Source organism: Stegostoma tigrinum, chromosome 3 (assembly GCF_030684315.1).
Source record: "Stegostoma tigrinum isolate sSteTig4 chromosome 3, sSteTig4.hap1, whole genome shotgun sequence".
Taxonomy (NCBI): domain Eukaryota; kingdom Metazoa; phylum Chordata; class Chondrichthyes; order Orectolobiformes; family Stegostomatidae; genus Stegostoma; species Stegostoma tigrinum.
Genome location: NC_081356.1, coordinates 135,995,443 through 136,019,434, shown reverse-complemented (window position 1 = coordinate 136,019,434; position 23,992 = coordinate 135,995,443). Strand labels below are relative to the sequence as shown.

Genomic DNA, 23,992 nt, shown 5'->3' with positions numbered 1-23,992 from the left:
AGCGCAGGAACAGGCCCTTTGGGCCACCATGTCAGTGCTAACCATGAGGCCATTCTAAACTAATCTTATCTGCCTGCACACGGTCCATATGCCCCTATTCCCTGGCTATTCACAAGGAGAAGTTGATTTTAAACAGAAGCTTGTGAGCTTTTGCAATTCTCTGCCACAGAGGGCGATTGAAATTCAGTTTCTCAGTTTGTTTAGCAGAGATTTATAGATTATTTATTACCAGTGGTGGACATGATTATAATGATAGGATCACAGAATTACAGTAGAAGCCCTTCAACCCATCAAGTTTGTACCCCCAAAAAATACACAACTTATCTGCACTTATTCCACATTCCCACTCCAGGAAGGTGTGGCGACATCAGCCATGATCATATAGAATGGTGTGCTTGATGGGCTGAATGCCCTACTCTGTTAAACCAACAGTCTCAAAATATAGTACAGTAATCTGATAAAACTCATTATTGTAAGACTCTCAAAGGCCACCTGATAGCTACACAGTTGTCAGGTGAACTGTGTAATCTGTCATTGTTACAACATTGGACTCAATTGCTCACATTTTGTATTCCAAAGCAGATATCTTATGAGAATTGCTCAGATATGTTTTATTAACAACTACTCTGTGAATGTAACCAGGTTATTTAAGTTAACTTGTTGATGACTTTTTAAAGGCATTTAGCAATCTGCATTGATTATCAGTCATTTTTAGGAGTTTCTGATTAAACAAAGGAAATGCTGAAAATTCCTTTAAATGGAGAAGAGAGTTGTAAAATTGTTCTGACTGTTGTCAATCCTTTCCCTATTTAATGACAGGACATCTTTGCAGTGCAGTGTCTCTATCTCTAGACCAGAGGCTCTGGGTTCAAGTCAAACACCTTGCTGACATGACCTAGCCAGCTGATCCGCAGCTTGTAAAACTTCCAGTTTTTCCCTGGTAGGCAGGGAGAGTGGAGTCTCCCAGTCAGCCATTCTGCAAAAGACAATGAGAAAGCATCACAGTATCCCCTGTGCTTACAAATGGCTATTTTATATTGTCCTGGATTGTGTTACTAATTGCAAACAAATCAACTTACGACCAGAGTTCAGAATGTAACCCATTCACAAACCAGAGCTCATCTGCACTCTGTGTTAAACAGATGCTGTACTTGACTGAGGTGATAAAGTGGAATTGAGGCTAGAATCAGATCTGCCATGACCCCATCCATAAGATCATAAGACATAGGAGCAGAAGGAAGCCATTCAGCCCCTCAAGTCTGTTCAGGTAAGCAATAACATCAAGGTTTATTGAATGATACAGTAGGCTCCATGGGCTGAATGATCTCACCTGTTATGACTATCATCTTAGAGTCTATTAGTTCAGAGACTGTTTTCATTGTCTATAATTGTCATCTAGTTATGTCCAAGATTATGGTCAATACAGACTGCGGGTAACTAGGCTGTCGGAAAACATTTATCTTTCACTGAACATTGTCTTCCAACGATATTCAGGGCAAGACATTACATAACACCTTTCTGTAAAAATTAGTAATTCAGGTAAACGTTGCTAAAAGTCCAGATTATACATTTCAGAAGAATGCAAGGGGCAGCAGGTCAGTGGTTTTTCCATTGAAAACGTGCTTCTCACAGCAACCGGTGAAGATGTTTGCCAGAGTTGTGCCTGCAGGGATCCCACGGCAACACTACCTGGGGGTACAGAGCTCTAACATCCGATACCTGGTGGTCTGTTTCAAAAAGCACATCCCTCTGATTGTCTGCAATGGGCAGCATGTTGACAATGTTTATTACCATTTTCAAACCTCAGAGTACCAAGCCGAAAATTAAACGTGATTCTGCTTTGATTGACATTTGCTAAATAGTCCTGACTGTGCTGAGAATTATACGGAAACCAATCCAACTGTATCAGATGAGCTTCCATTGTGATTTATGTGAGCCATTGGTGTTCCCTTTCTAACTTTCTTGCATCTCAGTCCTGATGCTGATAAACTTTGACCTTGTGTTTCCTTTTAGCAATATTTACATTCTGAATTACTAAATAATTATTCTGGTGGTCATGTGATCTTATATCACTGATGAAATACACTTTTATCTTTACAGCAACCACAGTGTTATCTGCATTTGCCCTCACTCATGCACGGCAAGAGCTGTGCCTGAGAACCTGGTTTCTCTGATCTTGTATTAACCGGTTTGGACCAACACCGGCAGCGATCTGAAACTGCACATATTGTGAATTAATTCATAATCTCTTTTTACTGGCACCTGCACATGCATTAAACATTGTGGCTCATGTCTGTGAGACATCCATGGGCAGTGTGAAACATGGACAAACCACTGACAGCTGCGCTTAACCTTACTCCAAACAATTCAATAAATCCATTGGGAAAATGGTGTGGATTTGGACGTCATTTAGTTCAACCTGGTCACTATTTAGTTGCTAAGGAGACATAGTCTGTTTGTTCGTCAGTGGATTTTACTTAAATCCAACTGCATTATTAAATCTGTCATCACCATCATGTGGCATGACATGGTTATAACATGCAATCAATATCTTTTGAAAACATTCTCCTGTTTGGAAGTTGTGCTTTGTTTTGTCATCTTGTCATTTAAATTCTCCTCACTCGCCACTGTAATTATGAAATAACTCATTGTTCTGTTTTTGAAACAAGTTAACTTGGCCACATAGAATTCACAAAATTGTTACTTTTCACATCAAAGGCTAAGGGCTGACCTGATAGAAGATTACAAATTATGAGAGGCATGGATGGAATGGATCGTCGGAGTGTTTGTCCCAGGGTAAAAATGTCAATTACTGGGAGACATAGGGCATATGTTTAAATGAAAAGGGGTAAATTTAAAGAATATGTGAGACACAGGTTTTTATTTTAAACAGAGCGTGGTAAGTGCCTGGAATGTGCTGCCAGAAAAGGTGGAGGAGGCAGATGCAATAACAATCCTTAAGGGGCATCTTGACAGATACAGGGACTAGAGGGATATGGACCGCTTAGAGGCAAAATGTTTAGTTTCGAAAGGCGTCATGTGTCAGCACAGTCTTGGTGGGCCAAAGGGCCAGATCCTGTACTGTAATATTTTTTGCTATGGCGCAGAAGTAAACATAGAACAGTACAGCACAGTACAGGCCCTTTGGCCCACGATGTTGTGCTGAACTTTTACCCTAAACCTAAGATCTGTCTAACCTCCACCCCTACCTTATACTATCATCCACATGCCTATCTGATAGCTGCTTAAATGCCCCTAATGAGGCCGGCTCCACTACAATCTCCAGCAAATGCATTCCACGCCCCGGCCACTCTCTGAGTAAAGAACCTACCTCTGACGTCTCCCCTGTATCTAAACTCCACTCACTTTAAAACTATGCCCCCTTGTAATAGCTACCTCCACCCTAGAAAAAAGTCTCTGGCTGTCCACTCTATCTATACTTCTGATCATTTTGCATATCTCTATCAAGTCACCTCTCATCCTTGGATGTTCTAAAAAGAAAAGCCCTAGCTCTCTCACCTTTCCTTGTAAGGCCTTCCCTCTATTCCAGGCAATATCCTGGTAAATCTCCTCTGCATCTTTTCCAACACTTCCTCTTCTTTCCTATAATGAGGCGACCAGAATTGGACATAAAAATCCAGATGTGGCTGAACCAAGCTGTTGTATAGCTGGAGCATAACTTCTTGGCTCTTGAACTCGATTCTTCTATTAATGGAAGCTAATACAACATACACCTTCTTAACAACTCTATCCACCTGGGTGGCAGCTTTCTGTGAACATGAACCCCAAGATCCCTCTGCTCCTCCACACTGCCAAGAATATTCCCGTTAAATCTGTTTGTCTTTCCAAAATAAACCATTCGGTCCAACATGTCTGCACTGTCTCTCTGAGCATACTGACTTAGAGCCAATCTCCTGCCTCCTGCACATAACACCCCACATTAGTTTATTCAAACAGAAACATTCAATGCTCTCTTGAATCTGCCTCCAAAACACTTCCAGGCAGAATGATAGCCTCATTGTCTCCATTACTGATAGCAGCTTTCAATGTCCAATTTTTATTGAGTTTAAATTCTGCCAGCTGCATTTTTGGGATTTGAATGGATATTCCCAATTAATTAGATCAGAAAAATAATGACTGGATGGCAACATTCATAACTGGGAAATCAGCACTGAGGACGTCAATCATTTTCTCAAACTCAGAAGCATCATCCACAAGAACAGTGAGGTCAAGATCAAGATCAAAGTCCACACACAAACTGAAAAAGTGGCATCAAACGTCCAACAACTGGAAAATCTAAACAAAGGAAACCACAATGTCATGAGGGGCACATTGGCTCTGGTGGAATGGTAAACTGCATTCAAAGGTGCGACGGTGAACAGGTAATAAGTAATATTTAAACAACCAGCATACAACCAATAAGTGTTGCATTCCTGACTAATAAATCAAGGTCAATATTAAGTGAAGAGGCTTACAAATTTGTCAAAAACATGGTTCAAGTGCTGATCAGAAAGTTGCTCCTCATTCTTCCGTCCCTAGATGTTGTCACTAGTTTGCAAGAGGCACAAGGTGACTTGTTCAATATTATAAATGTCACTGAATTGTTCATTAAAAATCATATTTTACAACAAATGCTGAGGCATATATCACTTTTTTTTCAGATTCAAAGTAGCTTTTGCTGAATGAGTCCATGGGATTTTGTCCTTCTGAACTGATGTATGGACAACAATGTGAATGACGTAGTGATGACTCCAAAAACAAGAGCCATTGAGTCGGTCATACTGCCAGATTGAAAAGGTGTTATAACAGGGATCCTTAACCTTGTTATACTCTCTTCCAAGTTCCTCTATCAGGCAGAAGGCATAAAAGTTTGAATAGATGTATGAACAGGTATAGAAGCAGCGTCTTCCCTGCTGAATGGGCCTCTCTAATTTCAAATAATGTTGATCTTGCTTTGTGCACCTCCTGTACAGTGCAACCTTGTATGCCTCACTCAGCTGAAGCATCCTATGATCTGTATATCCTTGTTTGCCTGTACTGTTCGCAAAAAAACATTTCACCGTAATTACGAACATGTGGCCACAATAAATCAAATCAGTCAAAATCAACTCCTTCCCAGCTGTTATCAGACTTTTGAATGGACCTCTCAAGTATTGATTCTGATCCTAATTGCAAAAGGAGATCTTTCAGCTAATCCTACCTTCACTGATTTTAGCATTTCATGCCAGTCTTCTGTCTTTTCCCTGTATTCCTGCAACACGATTTTGATTCAAACGATCACCCAATATCCAGTCAAACCTGCCTTCCCCACACTTCCAGGCAGTGCATTCCAGATCCTCACTAGTCAGTGTAGGAAAAAGTGTTCTCTCATGCCATCCTTGCTTTATTTGCACATCACTTTAAATCTATCCCCTCCCTCTTGTTCTCAATCCTCTTACGAGCTAGAGCAGCTTCTCCCTATTGACCATATCCAGCCCCTGTTCATGATTTTGAAAACCTCTGTCAGATCCCCTGTCAGCCTCCTCTGTCCAAAGAGAACAGTCCAACTCCTTCAATCTTACCTCCTTGCTCACACTCACAGCAAGACTTGCCTTTGGTCTTATAGGACTGTTTGAAGCCACCATTTGGTCCCTTGTGTTTTTATATTGGGCTCCTTTTTTGGAATCATTCTTATCAGCCCAAGTAAGATTTCCCATTAAACATTCAGAATGAAGATATGTTGCCTGAATTATTCAGAATACGTACTTATGTTGAAAGACTGGCTGGGAAATACTGGAAGATTTTGGATGATTCAGACATTTTCTGAACTTAAAGAGTTGTAAATTTTCAGACACTGAATTGGTCCTTGTCCAACTGCAATAGGACCTGGACAATATCCAGGTTTGGGCTGACAAGTAGCAAGTACCATTCATGCCACACAAATGCCAGGCAATGACCATCTCCAATGAGAGACAATCTAACCACCGCCCTTTGACATTCAATGGTATTATCATTATTAAATCACCATCCTGGTGGTTACCACTGACCAGAAACTCAACTGGACTCACCATATAAAAACACTGGTTACAACAGCAGGTCAGACGCTATGAATCCTGCAGCAAGTAACTCAACACCTGACTTCCCAAAGCCTGTCCACCATCTACAAGGCACAAGTTAGGAGTGTGACAGAATACTCCCCACTTGCCCTGGGATGGGTGCAGCCCCAACAACACTCAAGCAGCTTGACCCCATCCAGGACAAAGCAGCCTTCTCCACATCCACATGCATTCACTCCCACCACCACTGACACTCAGAGGAGCAGTGCGTACCATCTACAAGGCACACTGCAGAAATTCAGCCTGGAGTGGGACTCGAACCTCATGTTTCTGGCTCAGAGGCAGTGATCTACCAACTGTGCAAACAGATCTTGTACAGAAAGGGGAACCACCGAAACGTCAGCTTTCCTGCTTCTCTGATGCTGTTTGGCCTGCTGTGTTCATCCGGCTCTACACATGGTTACAATATTGTGCCTTTTTCCGAGTTTATGACTTTTTCCTTACTGCACCTGGGCTAAGGTCTCAGGCACTCTCCTGAGGCCATGTTAAATACACCCTTCTGAAATGTGACATTTGAATTCTGTGAAGAGGTAACAAGTATATTAGACCAGGGAAACCCAGTAGATGTTATCCATCTAGACTTCCAAAAGGCCTTTGATACGGTGCTTCACAGGAGGCTGCTGAGCAAGGTGAGGGCCCATGGTGTTCGAGGTGAGCTACTGGCTTGGATTGAGGATTGGCTGTCTGACAGAAGGCAGAGAGTTGGGATAAAGGCCTCTTTCTCAGAATGGCAACCGGTGACAAGTGGTGTCCCACAGGGTTCAGTGTTGGGCCCGCAGCTGTTCACTTTATATATTAATGATCTGGATGAAGGGACTGGGGGCATTCTGGGGAAGTTTGCCGATGATACAAAGATAGGTGGACAGGCAGGTAGTACTGAGGAGGTGGGGAAGCTGCAGAAATATTTAGACAGTTTAGGAGAGTGGTTCAGGAAATGGCTGATGAAATTCAATGTGAGTAAATGTGAGGTTTTGCACTTTGGAAAAAAGAATACAGGCATGGACTATTTTCTAAATGGTGAGAAAATTTGCAAATCACAAGTGCAAAGGGATCTGGGAGTGTTGGTCCAGGATTCTCTAAAGGTTAACTTGCAGGTAGTGTCCGTAATTAAGAAAGCGAATGTAATGTTGTCGTTTATCTCAAGAGGGTTGGAATATAAAAGCAGCGATGTGCTTCTGAGGCTTTATAACGGTTTAGTTAGGCCCCATTTAGAATATTGTGTCCAATTTTGGGCCCCACACCTCAGGAAGGACATACTAGCCCTGGAGCGTGTCCAGCGGAGATTCACACGGATGATCCCTGGAATGATAGGTTTCGTGTATGATGAACGGCTAAAGATCCTGGGATTGTACTCATTGGAGTTTAGAAGGTTGAGGGGAGATCTAATAGAAACTTACAAGATAATGTATGGTTTAGAAGGGGTGGATGCTAGGAAGTTGTTTCTGTTAGGCGGGGAGACTAGGACCTGCAGGCACAGCCTTAAAATTAGAGGGGGTAAATTTAAAACTGAAATGAGATGACATTTCTTCAGCCAGAGAGTGGTGGGCTTGTGGAATTCATTGCCACGGAGTGCAGTGGAGGCTGGAACGTTGGATGTGTTCAAGGCAGAGATCGACAAATTCTTGATCTCAGAAGGAATCAAGGGCTATGGGGAGAGTGCAGGGAAGTGGTGTTGAAATGCCCATCAGCCATGATTTAAATGGCGGAGTTGGCCTGATGGGCTGAATGGCCTTACTTCCACTCCTATGTCTTATGGTCTTATGGACACATTGTGAGGTGCCTTCCCAAACTCCTCCATCATGTAGGGAGGCAAGAATCAGGCCATTAATTAACAGGCTGTCTATGTTTTTACTTTATTCATTCACGGGATGAGGGCGTCACTGGCTAGGCAACATTTAATGCCCTTCCCTAATTACCCAGAAGGCAGTTCAGAGTCAACCACATTGCTGTGGGTTTGGTGTCATGTGTCAGCCAGACCAGGTAAGGATGGCAGTTTCTTTCCCTAAAGGGCATTAGTGAACCAGATGGGGTTTTCCAACAATCAACAATGGATTCACGGTCATCATTAGATTCCTAACTCCAGGTATTTATTGAATTCAAATTCCATCTTCCGCCATGGCGGGATTCAAACCTGGGTCCCCTAAATGTTATCTGGGTCTCTGGATTAACATTCCAGCAATAACACCACTGGCCATCACCTCCCCATTAATGGCACATAATGCTTTTTATTCATACCATCCAGCCAATCAATACTGCTCAACACAGCAAAACTCCCACTCAAATGTTTATCCACACAACCATCTGATACAGCAGAGTGTGGGAATTAGCAGAAAGACAAAAGTAACTGATTAACCAGGAGATCAGAGGAATTCACCTCCTTGGGCAACAATGCACGGTCATGTGTAAGTTCTCCTGTTGGAAATGCGTGTTTGGGTTCACCAAGCTGTTGGGATATAATGTCATTCCTGAAGGATGCATCTTGCTCCCAGCTGCAGTGGATCACAAGGTGCCAACTTCCCGCAGAATCCATTCAATGCTGTCAAGAAAGCCGTTAAGCGAAAATGCATCTGTATCATGGGCCTGTTCAAAGAAACAAGCAGGGAAGGAAATGATGGTCAGATCATACTCACTATGTTCAAACACACACCCCTTTAACCCACTGAGCATTAAAGTCTGACAGCAGAGCAGTGAGAAACTTTCAAACAATGAGACTATGACAGGGGCAAAATAAATATGTTCTCACACAACCTAAGAACCCTGGGTGGTTAACGTGCGTTAAAGCAAACATGGGAAGCCTACATAAGATTCTCAGAACTCCAACCTGCAAATAGCTTACAGCAACTCACAAAGAAAACAGCTGAAATTGAAATCTGGGAGAGCAAAGGGAGGACATGGAAAGATTAACCAGTAAAACTATAAAGGGTGTGCATTTCCTGTGCCTGGAGGTGGTGGGACAGACAAATCACCGGCCTGTTGGGTCATAGATACTTTGCCACGTTGTTGCCATTTCGGCAAATTCTGAGTGAGAAGGTACGTGGCAACATTCTTGACTTAGCGTCAGCAAAGATCTTTCAGTGGTCAACCAACAGTTCCACCACAGCTCCAACAACACTCAAGAAGCTCAACAAAGCAGCCCGCTTAACATCCACTCCCCCCACCACCGACACTCAGTAGCAGCAGTGTGTACTATCTACACGATGCACTGCAGAAGTTCACCAAAGACCCTCAGGCAGCACCTTCCAACCCACAATCACTTCCAGCTAGAAGGACGAGCAGCAGATACATGGGAACACCACCTTCCCCTCCAAGCCACTCACCATACTGACTTGGAACAACTTTGTTTATTTTATTTGTTTGTGGGATGGGGGCTTCATTGGCAAGGCTGACATTTGTTGCACGTTCCTAATTACATCTTGACCTGAGTCACTTGCTACGCCTTTTCAGAGGGTAGTTAACAGGCAAACACATTGTTGTGGGTCTGGAGTCACATGTAGGCCAGATCAGGTAAGGATGGCAGCTTTTCCTCCCTGAAAGACAACCACCTATCAAGTTTGGATTTGTACCCATTTCTTCATATCCTTAGTCTGGGTCTTGCGATTACTAGTCCAGTGATATTACTCTGATGTCTCCCGAATAACACCATTCCTTCAGCGTCACTTAGTCAAAATCGTGGAACTCTCTCCATAGCAGCATTAATCACTAGTTTAAGAATAAAATCAGGAATCGAGGGTCACAGGAAATTGCCCTCACTCACAAGCTAGACTCTGGTCTTAGTTGGCAAAGTGGAGCCCAATCTACCATCAGGAATGTTCTACATGGCTCTGACAATCATCTTGGACAGATTATTGAAGTGGTCCCTCAGGTTTCCCCCACTGTTAGTGGTTAGCTGTCAAAGTCATCCCCGAGAAGTGTGCTGCTGGTGACAGACTAGCATTGGCCCTACTTGTGGAAAAACGCGAGCTTGCCCAACTCTTGTTCAGTCTCTCCGTCTCTTTGATTATCTCTTTTATTATCTCGGATTCTCCAGCATCTGCAGTTCCCATTATCTCTTGAGATAGACTAGCTGTAAGCTCTCTTGAGAATGGGGAGACAATCTAGCAGCTCAATGTTTGAGCCAGCAGTGAGGAACATGGAAAGCTCAGCAATCTGTAGCAACCACAGAACCAGGAGTGGGCCACTTATTGCCCAACCCCAATTACCCATCAGAGTGTCTCGCTCGACTAGATAAAAGGCAGTGCCCTGAGTCCCTGCAAACAGATTGGTTCATCCTCCAGCATCAAGAATTGATATTTCTATTGTGTCGTCCCAGGGGGATAGGGTGACTTTCTTTCTCTTTGTTGAATTGTGCAGGGCAGTGGTAAGGCAGTGGCTCCTTATTCATCTGATTTAGCACATTCTCAAGGGCACCCCATCATACTTACCAGCCAGGCTCGGTCCAGCTGGCCCAACTGTAACTGGTGAGCCACATAAACACATGGTATCCGTTGCACACCAGGCTGTGAAGTACAGCACAAGACCAGGAGGGGGCGGCTTCGAGCACCCAGGCTTGGATCAATCATGGCCTGAATCTGGAGCACTTCCTGCTCTCGGTCATGCCCTGAGGGAGAAGAGACCAGATTGATACATTGCAATCAAGCATGCTACACTGCACCAGTGTGGCACAAACGTAGTCAGGCCCTGAGCTAGACTATAAAGTGTGGAGCTGGATGAACACATCAGGCCAAGCAGCATCAGAGGAGCGCAAAAGCTGACGTTTCGGGCCTAGACCCTTCATCAGAAAAGCCTTTTCTGATGAAGGGTCTAGGCCCGAAACGTCAGCTTTTGCGCACCTCTGATGCTGCTTGGCCTGCTGTGTTCATCCAGCTCCACACTTTATTATCTCAGATTCTCCAGCATCTGCAGTTCCCATTATCTCTTGAGATAGACTAGCTGTAAGCTCTCTTGAGAATGGGGAGACAATCTAGCAGCTCAATGTTTGAGCCAGCAGTGAGGAACATGGAAAGCTCAGCAATCTGTAGCAACCACAGAACCAGGAGTGGGCCACTTATTGCCCAACCCCAATTACCCATCAGAGTGTCTCGCTCGACTAGATAAAAGGCAGTGCAGGTTCAGCCATATTGCTGTGGGTCTGCAGTCACATGTCAGCCAGACCAGGTAAGGATGACATCGGTGAACAAGCTGGGTTTTTCCCAATGTTTGGCAGTGCTCACGTGGGTTGTATTGGACAAGCTGTTTAACGCCAGCCTTTAATTAAACAGAAACGTTGCTATTGCCGCAAAGAGGTACAAACCTGCATCCCAAGAACATCAGCCCAGTGCTGTTTACACAAACAACCACCTTCCCAAAACTTGTGCTGTCCCTGTCATGGGACTGTATGATGGGGGACAGTGTAGAGGGAGCTTTCCGCTGTATCTAACCCCGTGCTATCCCTGTCCTGGGAGTGTTTGATGGGGGACAGCGTAGAGGGAGCTTTCCGCTGTATCTAACCCCGTGCTATCCTTGTCCTGGGAGTGTTTGATGGGGTTCAGTGTAGAGGGAGCTTTCCGCTGTACCTAACCCTGTGCTTTCCCTGCAATGACACTCAATGTTCCAAATTACAATGAATTGATAAGAATTGAATATAATTGAAAAGGTTGTTGCTAGGATTCAGTCAGCAGTGAGGCTTTCCAGCCATGACTTAGTTGTTGGTGAGCGGGCATGTATTATTCACAATCTGTGACACAGACAGTCAGCAGCCTTGCTCAATGAGAAAGTGTAGTATTGATAAAAAGGTTGCACTAACTTCTCCTGCCTTCAGCATTTGTCACGTAGATGAAGCCGTTGACCACACTGCAGACATTCTGGACCTGAGGGATGATGCAGTAAGCTGCTCTCGCTGCCTCACCCTGCTTTCCTTCTGCACCTCGCTGTTCCACAAAGAGTCTGTTGACAGCTACATTCTCTTCGAGTCTCGCACTTTCTCGTTCCTTCCTAAAGGAGGTGGAGAGAAAAGAAGAACATCAAGGGGGCATAGCTACAAATTGAGGGGTGATAGATTTAAGACAGATGTCAGAGGCAGGTTCTTTACTCAGAGACTCGTAAGGGCATGGAACGCCCTGCCTGCCAATGTAGTTAACTCAGCCACATTAGGGGCATTTAAACAGTCCTTGGATAAGCATATGGATAATGTTGGGATAGTGTAGGGGGATGGGCTTAGATTAGTTCACAGGTCGGTGCAACATCAAGGGCCGAAGGGCCTGTTCTGCGTGGTATTGTTCTATGTTCTATGTTCTATCAGCAATACGACCATGACCTTTGTCCATTTGTGAGATTCTGACTGACCTTCAGCACTATTTTCCTGCGCCATCTCTCTCTCTCTCTCTCTCTCTCTATCTCTGTCTTAGGAGGGGAACCCATTGTGGTCTCTCCTGTATTTGCTCAATGACTGTGCCTCAACAGCTTGCTCAGCAGAGAATCTGAAAGATTTACAAACAATTCATCCTTATCTCTATCTGAAATGACCTGGTCCTTATTTAAGACCATGTGCCCCGATTCAAAAGCCATATGCCCCTAGTCAGGGGAAACCAGCTTACTACATCAACACTTCAGGGCTGCCATGAGATTTGGTACCTCATGATCTTTCTAGCAAGGACAGGTCTGTCTGCATGAAAACACTCATATGAGTCTCAAAAAAATGTCATCTTATAATTATAATCTTTCACCAATGTAACACAATGTATAAAGAGCTTTACTCTGAGGTTTATCTAACCCTGTGCTGCCCCTGTCATGGGAGTGTTTGATGGGGACAGTGTAGAAATAGCTTTTCTCTGTATCTAACCCCATGCCATTCCTCAGTTACGTGGTGGAGAGGGGTGCGACTGTACATAGGGTAGAGTGGTGTAATGACGGAATAGATGAATACGTTGGGCTGCTGGTGAATGAAGGTATCCTGAGGTGAGATCTTGAGGGCCTAACTCACATCACAATAGCAGGGTCAACATTCCAACACTGTTATGCTGCCTCTCATGTCCTGCTCCCAACTTGGAGGTTCCAAGTCTATCTCAATCTCACCTCCTAGAGCCCTACTCCCTCAAACCTCACTCCTCCCCAGAATAAAAATGAGGGAGGCCTGCTGAGTAAGGAAGTTTCCCAACTAGATCCTGCACTTCCTCCATACAACGTCATGTCAAACTCAGAAATCTGATGTGGATGTCAGACAGGAACGATGTTCACTGGTGGTGGGAGAAAAGAACAAAGAGATAGAGTTTATAAAATTCAAGCTAACTAGATCGAGTCATGTTGGGGGAAAGACTTAAGGAGAAGCTGGGTAGGCTTGGAGTTTTTTCACTGGAGCGTAGGAAGCTGAGGGGTGAAGTTATAGAGGTTTATAACATCATGAGGGGCATGGATACGGTGAATAGGCAAAGTCTTTTTCCAAGGGTAGGGGAGTCCAAAAATAGGGGGCATAGGTTTGAGGTGAGAGGGGTAAGATTTAAAAGGGACCTGAGGGACAATGTTTTCATACAGAGCCTGGCGTATGTGGAATGAACTGCCAGGGGAAGTGCGAGATGCAGGTACAGTTTAGTGGTATAAGGGCCAAATGCAGACAAAACAGACAGGTTTGGTTTGGGAAACCTGGTCAGCATGGATGAGTTAGACCGAATAGTCTGTTTGCATGCTGTTTGACTCTACGACTTGTTCACAATGGGCCCAGAAATCTGGATTCTCACTCTACCAATTTGCTGAAACTGGCCTGAGATCCATGAGGAGTGGTACCAGGTCATAATATCGAAACAGGATTCAGTGACAGTGGTTTTTGAATAGGAAAGCCTAAATTTACATTTTGTCAAAATTCAATTCCCTGTGTAGTTGGTATTAAACTGAAATTTCGAGCTTAGGTTCTGTAGTTGTCAGCCTTGACCAGGGTTTGAGCAATCTACTCTAAAAAAGCTCAGGCAAGTCTTTGTCTAAGAAGCATATAAAACTGGCCAACTTAGTGCAACTTATCTCCGATGTCCCTGTGATGTCTTTCCCACTTCACATTCATCCAAGATCTCTGCATGGAAGAACCTTTTGGAAGTGGAAACCAGTTATCATCATGTGCAGACCTCCTAATGACTGTCTAGCCACACAGACTAGAGGAAACATTGCTTAGCACTTAAGCACATTAACACTCACCAGGTTGTTGAATATAAAGTCAGAATGTTAAATTTATATTCATTTTTGAATAAGAAGGTGATTCCAGATCCAATTCCTGAAAATAGAAAGGTGGCAGTTCAGAGAAACAGTTTCACCTTGGAACAGACCTCACAAGAAAATAATAAGAACTTGTGGAATTATACAAATAAATCGAGCACAGAGTGAAAAACAGCAAGGCTCATCCACACCTCTGCCTCACTGTGTCCATTGCATCGGAAAGCACTGACCTTCACTGGGAAAGGTAATCCAGTGCCTACATGAAATGCTTAATTGCAATTTGGGGCAACTGTCCGAAAGAACTGGGTAGGAGAACACAGGAGATCTCCCTCTGTACTGTCACCATCAAACACTCTCACAGGGACTGCATGGGGTTACATATAGAGTAAAGCTCCCTCATCAAACACTCCCAAGACATGGACAGCACAGGGTTAGATATACAGTAAAGCTCCCTCTACACTGTCTCCCATCAAACACTCCTGGGACAGGGACAGCACAGGGTCGGATAATAGATTGAAGAATAATGTTCTTCCCTCAACTTGATCATGAAGTGCTAGTGGGGGAATTGAAGTGTAGGGAAGGGGAGGGATATGACGTACCATCAATCTGTCGCTGTGGTGGACTGACGACAGGCAGCATTTCCGGTGAGTTCATCATCTTCGTGACCAGTGAGACGTCAAGTTGCTCCAAGCCAGGCCCGAACATGGCAAACCGTGGCTCTGTCTGAGAGACCAGTGAGTACAACAAGGAGGTAACTGAGCTATAGGCGCTGGGGCTCACTCTCCTGTGCTTTCTGCCCTCAGGGCAGCTCATTAAATACCTGCTCGGAAAGAAACAGCATTCCTGAATCCTCGCACCTGGCTTTCCTGAACAGTGGTCACTACAGGACTGAAGGGAAGGTCGTGCCTCACAAACCCTATTGAGTTCTTTGAGAAGGTGACCAAACAGGTAGATGAGAGTAAACCGGTTGATGTGGTGTATATGGATTTCAGCAAGGCGTTCGATAAGGTTCCCCACAATAGGCTATTGCACAAAATGCGGAGAAATGGGATTGTGAGAGATATAGCAGTTTGGATCAGAAATTGGTCAGCTGAAAGAAGACAGAGGGTGGTAGTTGATGGGAAATGTTCATCCTGGAGACCAGTTACTAGTGGTGTACCACAAGGGTCGGTGTTGGGTCCACTGCTGTTTGTCATTTTTATAAATGACCTGGATGAGGGCGTAGAAGGATGGGTTAGTAAATTTGCAGACGACACTAAGGTCGGTGGAGTTGTGGATAGTGACAAAGGATGCTGTAGGTTATAGAGAGACATAGATAAGCTACAGAGCTGGGCTGAGAGGTGGCAAATGGAGTTTAATGCAGACAAGTGTGAAGTGATGCACTTTGGTAGGAGTAACCGGAATGCAAAGTACTGGGCTAATGGTAAGATTCTTTGTAGTGTAGATGAGCAGAGAGATCTCGGTGTCCATGTACACAGATCCTTGAAAGTTGCCACCCAGGTTGACAGGGCTGTTAAGAAGGCATACAGTGTTTTAGCTTTTATTAATAGAGGGACCGAGTTCCGGAACCAAGAGGTTATGGTGAAGCTGTACAAAACTCTGGTGTGGCCGCGCTTGGAGTATTGCGTACAGTTCTGGTCACCGCATTATAAGGATGTGGAAGCTTTGCAAAGGGTGCAGAGGAGACTTACTAGGATGTTGCCTGGTATGGAGGGAAGGTCTTACGAGGAAAGTTCTGAGGGACTTGAGGCTGTTTTCATTCCAGAGAAGAAGTTGAGAGGTGACTTAATTGAAACATATAAAATAATCAGAGGGTCAGATAGGGTGGATAGGGAGAGCCTATTTCCTAGGATGGTGACGGTGAGCACGAGGGGGCATAGCTTTAAATTGAGGGGTGAAAGATATAGGACAGATGTCAGAGGTAGTTTCTTTACTCAGAGAGTAGTAAGGGAATGGAACTCTTTGCCTGCAACGGTAGTAGATTCGCCAACTTTAGGTACATTTAAGTTGTCATTGGATAAGCATATGGACGTACATGGAATAGTGTAGGTTAGATGGGCTTGAGATCGGTATGACAGGTCAGCACAACATCGAGGGCCAAAGGGCCTGTACTGTGCTGTAATGTTCTATGTTCTATGACAGGGAGCTTTGGAAAAGTAAGAGAAAACAGTCAGTCACTCGACAGCTGCAACAAGCTCCAGTTTTAAAAAGGTGTCGGAACAGAGAGAGACCATTCGGTCCTTTGACTCTGCCCTACATTCACCCAGCTTAGATCCATTGACCTCAATATCCTTGTCTGGCAGAGATTTAAGGGGGTGACAGTGGCACAGTACTAACGTCACTGAACAAGTAAACAAGTGCTTGGACTAATGCTCTCGGACACACGTTCAGATCCCACCTCAGCTGCTGGGGCGAGCTGAATACATAACTCTGGGATTCAAAGTAGTCTCAGCAATGGTGACGTGGAAATGATTATTGATTTTTATAAAAATCCATTGGGCTCACTAACGCCCTTTAGGGAAGGAAATCTGCCATTTTTACCCTACATGTGACTCTAGACCCATGGCAATGTGGCTGACTCTTAACTGCCCTCTGAAATGCCAAGGGAGACACTCAATTCAAGGGAAATTAGGGAGAGGCAATAGATTCCTGGCCTCATCAGTGACACCTGAATCCCAGGGAAGAAATGAAGAGACAGATAGCACTTACTGAGATTGAAAGACAGAGCAGAGAGAGGGCCTTGTTGCTGGAAGACATTCTGAGGTCACTCAGAGTATTGAGTGAAAGGACTTTAAAAGGACAGAGGGAGTTTCACCCCAACGTAGCTAGAAAAAGATAGCCTGTTGTGCCCATGATTATTTGGCATGCGCTGCCCATTCACAGAACCAGCTTGTACTCTAACTGTTCCCAGCAGCTGCAGGAACAATCCTTAGAGTGCCAACTCTTACACTAATAACTGGTTTCACATCATCAGTCAGGTTTATCATGTGGCTCTGACACATTTACTAGAAATGGCACATGGTTGGGCCCAATGTCGTAGACCCAACCATTTTCAGCTGCTTCATCAATGACCTTCCCTCCATCATGAGGTCAGAAGTGGGGATATTTGCCGATGATTGCACAATGTTCAGCACCATTGACAATTCCTCAAATACTGAAGCAGTCCGCGTTTAAATGAAACAAGATCTATCTAACCACCACCCCTTGACTTTTAATGGTGTTACCATCACACAACCCCGCACAGCCAACATTCTGGGGGTTCGCATGAGCCAGAAACTGAACTGACTCGCCACATAAACACAGTGGCTTACAAGGGCGGGGTGTCTCAGCGGTTAGCACTGCAGCCTCACAGCACCAGGGACCCGAGTTCAATTCCATCCTCAGCCAACTGTCTGTGTGGAGTTTGCACATTCTCCCCGTGTCTGCGTGGGTTTCCTCTGGATGCTCCGGTTTCCTCCCACAGTCCAAAGCTGTGCAGGCTAGGTGGATTGGCCATGGAAAATTGCCCACAATGTTCAGGGGTGTGTGGATTAGGTAGGTTAGAGAGTTATGGGGAATGGATTTGGGTGGAACTCGAATCTGGGCCACAGTGTGGACTTGTTGGGCTGTAGGGCCTGTTTCCATGTTGAAGGGATTCTATGAAAAGAGCAGCTTCGAGCTAGGAACTCTGCAGTGCTTATGTCACTTCGTCTGCCCAAAGCCTATCCAACACCTACAAGGAACACGTGAGGAGTGTGATGGGATACTCCCCACTTGCCTGGATGGGGGCAGCCCCAACAACACTCAAGAAGCTCGACACAATCCAGGACAAAGCAGCCGCTTGATTGGCACCACATCCACAGGGATCCACTCCCGCCAACACCGACACTCAGTAGCAGCAGTGTGTACCATCTACAAGATGCACTGCAGAAATTCACCAAAGATCCTCAGGCAGCACCTTCCAAACACACGACCACTTCCATCTAGAAGGACAAGGGCAGCAGATACATGGGAACACCACCCCCTGCAAGTTCCCCTCCGAGCCACTCACCATCCTGATGTGGAAATATATCGCTGTTCCTTCATTGTCCCTGGGTCAAAATCCTGGAATTCCCTCCCTAAGGGGCATTGTGGGTCAACCCACAGCACATGGACTGCAGCGGTTCAAGAAGGCAGCTCACCCCCACCTTCTCAAGGGGCAACTGGGACGGGGCAATAAATGCTGGACCAGCCAGTGACACCCATATCCCATGAGTGAATAAATAAATATATACTCTCAGGCAGGAACCCACCTCTGCAAACAAAAGAAATATGTTAAAGCACATTGTGTCTTTTTGAATTACTGGGGTGCTTGGGGAGCCAATAACTCCCCTGCTGCTTTCTCCACAGCAATGTTCCAGCCAATCAGAATCAATGTGCCAACCAACCAGCATCCTTTGTTCCAGTAGCACATATCGTGATTATTGGAAATTTGACATTCTTGCATTTGTTTGGATTCTTGTCACCGTTTTCAGAAAAGGGAAGAATAAAATGTCAGATGTAGGATCACTGGAGTCAAAACTTTAGCTCCGTCTTCTCTCTCCACTGATGCTGCCAAACCTGCTAAGTTTCTCTGGGAATTCCTATTCTTGAAAACAATTTCAACCAGCTTCAACCATGGACTGCAGCGGTTCAAAGTGACAGCTCATCACCATCCTCTCCAGGACAATCAGGGATGTTGATACACTATGTCTAATATTATAGTATAGATATTATATACATCATACAGACCCATATACCAAGAAACATGTTTTAAAATCCTGTCCATTCTCCCAGACTGACATATCAGTGTATTATCAGAGATTAGATTTGGATTTTATTGTACTCCAGTACAAGAATACAGGATTAAAAACAGAAGCAGAAATCAATGAAACAGCCAAGAGCACTGGGACCTCTACTGTTTGTGATATATATAAATGACTTGGATGAAAATGTAGATGGGTGGGTTAGTAAGTGTGAAGACGATACAAAGATCAGTGGAGTTGTGGATACTGTAGAAAGTTGTCAGAGGATACAGTGGGATATAGATCAGTTGCAGATATGGGCAGAGAAATGGCAGCTGGAGTTTAATTTGAGCAGTGAGAAGTGCTGCACTTTGGGAGATCAAATGTTAAGGAAAACTATATAGTTAATGGCAGGACCCTGACCAGCAGTGATGTACAGAAGGAGTTGGGGTTCAAACCCTTAGATCCCTGAAAGTGGCTACACAAGTAGACGGCATATGGCACGCTTGCCTTTATTGGTCAGGGAAATGAGTACAAGAGTGAGGATGTAATGATGCAGCTTGATAAGACTTTGGTTGGGTCACACTTATTATGTATTATGCTCAATTCTGGTTGCCACATTGCAGGAAGGATGTAGAGGCTTTGGAGAAGGTGTAGAAGAGGTTTAGCAGAATGCTGCCTGCATTAGAGAGTATGAACTATAAGGAGAGGCTAGAAAATTCGGGTTATTTTCTCTGGAGTGGCAAGGCTGAGGGGGACTTGTTAGAAATCCATAAAATTATGAGAGGCATAGATAGGGTTGACAGTCAGAATCTTTCTCCCAAAGGTGAAATGTCTAAAATTACGGGGCATGCATTTAAGGTGAGAGTGGGCAAGTTCAAAGGAGATGTGAGGGGGAAGTGGTAGGAGTCTGGAATGTATTGCCAGGGGCGGTCGTGGAGGCAGATACAGTAGGGATGCTTAAGGGACTTTTAGACAAACACATGAATATGCAAAGATTGCAGGGATATAGACCAAGGGCAGGCAGAGGGATTAGTTTGATTTAGCATCATGTTCAGTACATCATGGTGGGCCGAAGGGCTTGTTCCTGTGCTGTACTGTTCTATGTTCCATGAGCAGGTGTGTCAATGCCCTGCAGAATCAGGCTGCAGACAATCCATGGGAAGGAAGCTGACTGATCTCTGATTTAAACCAACACCTTACTTACACTGTCATGTAGTCATGCTCCGTGTTTTCGGTCAGTGATTTATTCAGTAATGCTGCGTCCGGCAATGAGAGATGGTCAACAGAGCCCCAGTGAGGGAGATCACGCAACAGGAAGTAACACCACAAAAGGGGGTCATGAACCATGGCATTCCAGTAGCGACTGACACATCCGAGCTGGCAGAGATCCTGGGGAGATAGTAAGCCCATGATGTACATCTGTATCTCCACCTGTAACAGGAGCACAGCAAGATCCAGCTGTTTGTTAAAGTTTTACGGCTCAGGAGAGGAACAAGAGCGCTGGGGTAAAGCTGCCTAAAGAAAATGGGAGGATGATTGAAACGACAGATATCCTGCCTGAGTGCTGCAGGACCAATGCAGCAAGCTCACATTTCAAACATTCACTTGTACGTGGTTTGAAATCTGGTATTTCTTGTTTCTGCCCTCAGGAGATTTAATTAATTTGCCCATACCATGTGTATCTAGGATTTCCTCAGCATCCAGAGCATAGTTCAGAGTCAGTCACATTGCTATGGGTCTGGAGTCACTCATAAGCCAGACCAGACCATGTAACAGAAGGCAGATTTCCAACCATTATGGATGTGAGGGAACCAGCTGCATTCCTATGACAATTAGCTTCATCATTCAAGCAGAATTTAAATGGAGATGTTTATTCTATTCAAGTTTCACCATTGAAGGAAGGACACCATATTCTGTTGGCAGTAAGAGATCCACATCAACATATTCCATCATTCACCAAGACACAGGTTCATCAAGAACTAAGATATAGAATAACACAGTGTGGAGCTGGAGGAACACAGCAGGCCAGGCAGCATTACAGGAGTAGGAAAAAGCAGGTTGGGAGTCTTCTTCAGAAATGGAGGAGGGGGGAAGGGAGCTCGGAAATAAATAGAGAGAGGGGTGGGGCTGGGGAAGGAGGGTGGGATGGTGTTAGGTGAGTGCAGGGAGGCAGTGGTGGGGATTGGTCAGTGAGGTAGGAGAGAACATAGGAGAGAAGACAGACAGGTCAAGGAGGTGGGGATGAGAGGGAGGGTTGGTCATGGGATGAGGCCAGATTTTTGAAACTAGTAAAGTCCACATTGAGACCATTGGGTTGGCAGCTCCCAAGGCGGAATATGAGGTGCTGCTCCTCCAGTTTCGGGCAGTGTCGTTGTGACACTGGAGGAGGCCCAAGATGGACATGTCGTGGGAATGGGAGGGGGATCTGAAGTAGTGTGCAACTGGAAGGTGTTATGATTTGTTGCAAAGAGAGCACAGATGCCCGACAAATGGTCTCTGAGCCTCCACTTGGTCTCCCCAGTGTAGAGGCAGCCACATCGGGAGCAGCGGATGCAGTAGACCACATTGACAGATGTGCAGGTGAATCCCTATCTGCTCCTCCCATCTCACTGACCAATCCCCACCACTGCCTACCTGCACTCACCTATCACCATCCCACCTACCTTCCCCAGACCCACCCCTCCTCTCTATTTATTTCGGAGCTCCCTTCCCCTCCCCCATTTCTGAAGAAGGGCCTGAACCTGAAATGTCAGCTTTCCTGCTCCTCTGATGCTGTGTTCATCCAGCTTCACACTGTGTTATTTCTGACTCCAGCAACAGCGGTTCTTACTGTCTCTTCATCCGGAACTGATATGTTCCATTGGGATGGTGTAGAGGGAGCTTTACTCTGTATCTAACCCCGTGCTGTCCCTGTCCTGGGAGTGTTTGATGGGGACAGTGTAGAGGCAGCTTTACTCTGTATCTAACCCCGTGCTGTCCCTGTCCTGGGAGTGTTTGATGGGGGGGACAGTGTAGAGGGAGCTTTACTCTGTATCTAACCCCCGTGCTGTCCCTGTCCTGGGAGTGTTTGATGAGGGGGACAGTGTAGAGGGAGCTTTACTCTGTATCTAACCCCGTGCTGTCCCTGTCCTGGGAGTGTTTGATGAGGTGGAGATCGAGAGGGATGTAACAGCTTTAAATCCTGCAGAGAATTCAAACAAATGTTTGCCAGGAGTTTGTTGGAAAGGGAGTGACGGCTCAGGGATGCGGAGTCCGCGCACAGTCTAAACCCGGGGAATGAACTGCCTGCTGGCTGGCCGGGACGGAGGGCATGTGTAAGGACTCGGGTCGGGACTCTGTGACACTTCTCACCGGCAGCTTGTTCAGGGTGTTCCCAGTCCCCTGCTCCGATTCTCCCTGGGAAAGGGCTTGCTCCTCATTCCGAGCCCTGGGTCTCCGCAGGTACCTCTCCCGGAGCTGGCGGAAACTCCCGCGGATAGTGCTCTCAATCCGGCTCCACTCGTGTGCCCAGTCCCCAGAGCCGGCCATGTCTCAGGGCAGCCTTACTCTATCCCCTGTCGCTATCTGAGTGGGGGCTGCCCTCCCCTCACTCAGAGCACCCTGTCCCAGTTTCTGAAATCCACTCAGAGTCCGCCTCTGTTCAATAATCTGCTCTTTCACTTTCCCAAACGCCAGGAATCGTGGCACATCTAACCCTGCATTCCCGGAGCACATGGAGGAGATGACAGTCCCTCTCCCCTTCCCACTCCGTCCATCTCTCCCACTTTTCAGTCCCTTGCTTTGTCTCGATTGCTCTCTTTCACTCCGCTTTCTATTTCCCTCTGTCTGTTTTCAATCTTCCAGCTGGGAGCTGGAGGAAGTGAAATGCACAGTATTGTGGGAGGCCTGTCTGTGCTGGCAGACCATATGGAAGTTGAGACTCTGCCTCCAAAGACAGCTCCACCTCTGCTCTATCTCCACCTTCAGTGCCACCGGCAAACTCAACTTTCGACACAGAGAGCAGGAACTGCAGACGCTGGAGAATTTGAGATAACAAGGTGTGGAGCTGAGTGAACACAGCAGGCCAAGCAGCATCAGGGGAGCAGGAAAGCATTTTACCTCCCTGCCTGCTGGGTTTCACTGCTGATTTTAGCAGGCTTAGCTGCCGGATTTTATCCATTAATCTGTCAACTAAACGTGGGAGCATTTTGATTTTAACAGATCTGAAAAGCTCCTTGTCTCCAGAACAGATTTACACAACAATCCCAGCCAGGATCCACCCTCTGGCTGCAGGAGAATTACTGACAATGACTGACCTACTGACAGTGCGGTGCTCCCTCAGCACTGACCCTCCGACAGTGCGGCGCTCCCTCAGCACTGACCCTCCGACAGTGCGGCACTCCCTCAGCACTGACCCTCTGACAGTGCGGCACTCCCTCAGCACTGACCCTCCGACAGTGCGGTGTTCCCTCAGTACTGACCCTCCGACGGTGCCTACTCCCTCAGCACTGACCGTCTGACAGTGCGGCCCTCCCTCAGCACTGACCCTCCGACAGTGCGGTGCTCCCTCAGCACTGACCCTCCGACAGTGCGGCACTCCCTCAGCACTGACCCTCCGACAGTGCGGCGCTCCCTCAGCACTGACCCTCCGAAGGAGTGGCGCTCCCTCAGCACTGACCCTCCGACAGTGCGGTGTTCCCTCAGTACTGACCCTCCGACGGTGCCTACTCCCTCAGCACTGACCGTCTGACAGTGCGGCCCTCCCTCAGCACTGACCCTCCGACAGTGCGGTGCTCCCTCAGCACTGACCCTCCGACAGTGCGGCACTCCCTCAGCACTGACCCTCCGACAGTGCGGCGCTCCCTCAGCACTGACCCTCCGAAGGAGTGGCGCTCCCTCAGCACTGACCCTCCGACAGTGCGACACTCCCTCAGCACTGACCCTCCGACAGTGTCCACTCCCTCAGCACTGACCCTCCGACAGTGCCCATTCCCTCAG

The 23,992-nt window shown here is 46.0% G+C and overlaps 1 protein-coding gene across 2 annotated transcripts; it reads right to left on the bottom strand.

Moving 5' to 3' along the window:
• Positions 1-195: 195 nt before the first annotated feature.
• Positions 196-22,953, bottom strand: fbxo4 (F-box protein 4). Of its 2 annotated transcripts, XM_048527455.2 has the most exons (7): positions 22,367-22,953; positions 20,220-20,446; positions 14,870-15,090; positions 14,253-14,328; positions 11,878-12,065; positions 10,517-10,692; positions 196-8,675 (listed from the first exon to the last, which is right to left on the bottom strand). In XM_048527455.2, the coding sequence occupies exons 1-7, from the start codon at positions 22,541-22,543 to the stop codon at positions 8,595-8,597; spliced, it is 1,146 nt and encodes a 381-aa protein (XP_048383412.1). In that variant the 5' UTR covers positions 22,544-22,953; the 3' UTR covers positions 196-8,594. The 2 variants fall into 2 exon arrangements, with proteins under 2 accessions (XP_048383412.1, XP_059500951.1); XM_059644968.1 differs by lacking the exons at positions 14,253-14,328; positions 14,870-15,090.
• Positions 22,954-23,992: the final 1,039 nt, after the last annotated feature.

Coding starts and splice junctions, on each gene's coding strand:
- fbxo4 (XM_048527455.2), bottom strand. CDS start 22,543: ATGGCCGGCTCTGGGGACTGGGCACACGAGTGGAGCCGGATTGAGAGC. Junction 15,091..20,219: donor GAGCATGACTACATGACAGT/GTAAGTAAGGTG, acceptor CTTTCCGAGCAG/GTATTTAATGAGCTGCCCTG. Junction 10,693..11,877: donor AAATGCTGAAGGCAGGAGAA/GTTAGTGCAACC, acceptor CTTCTCCCTCAG/GGCATGACCGAGAGCAGGAA.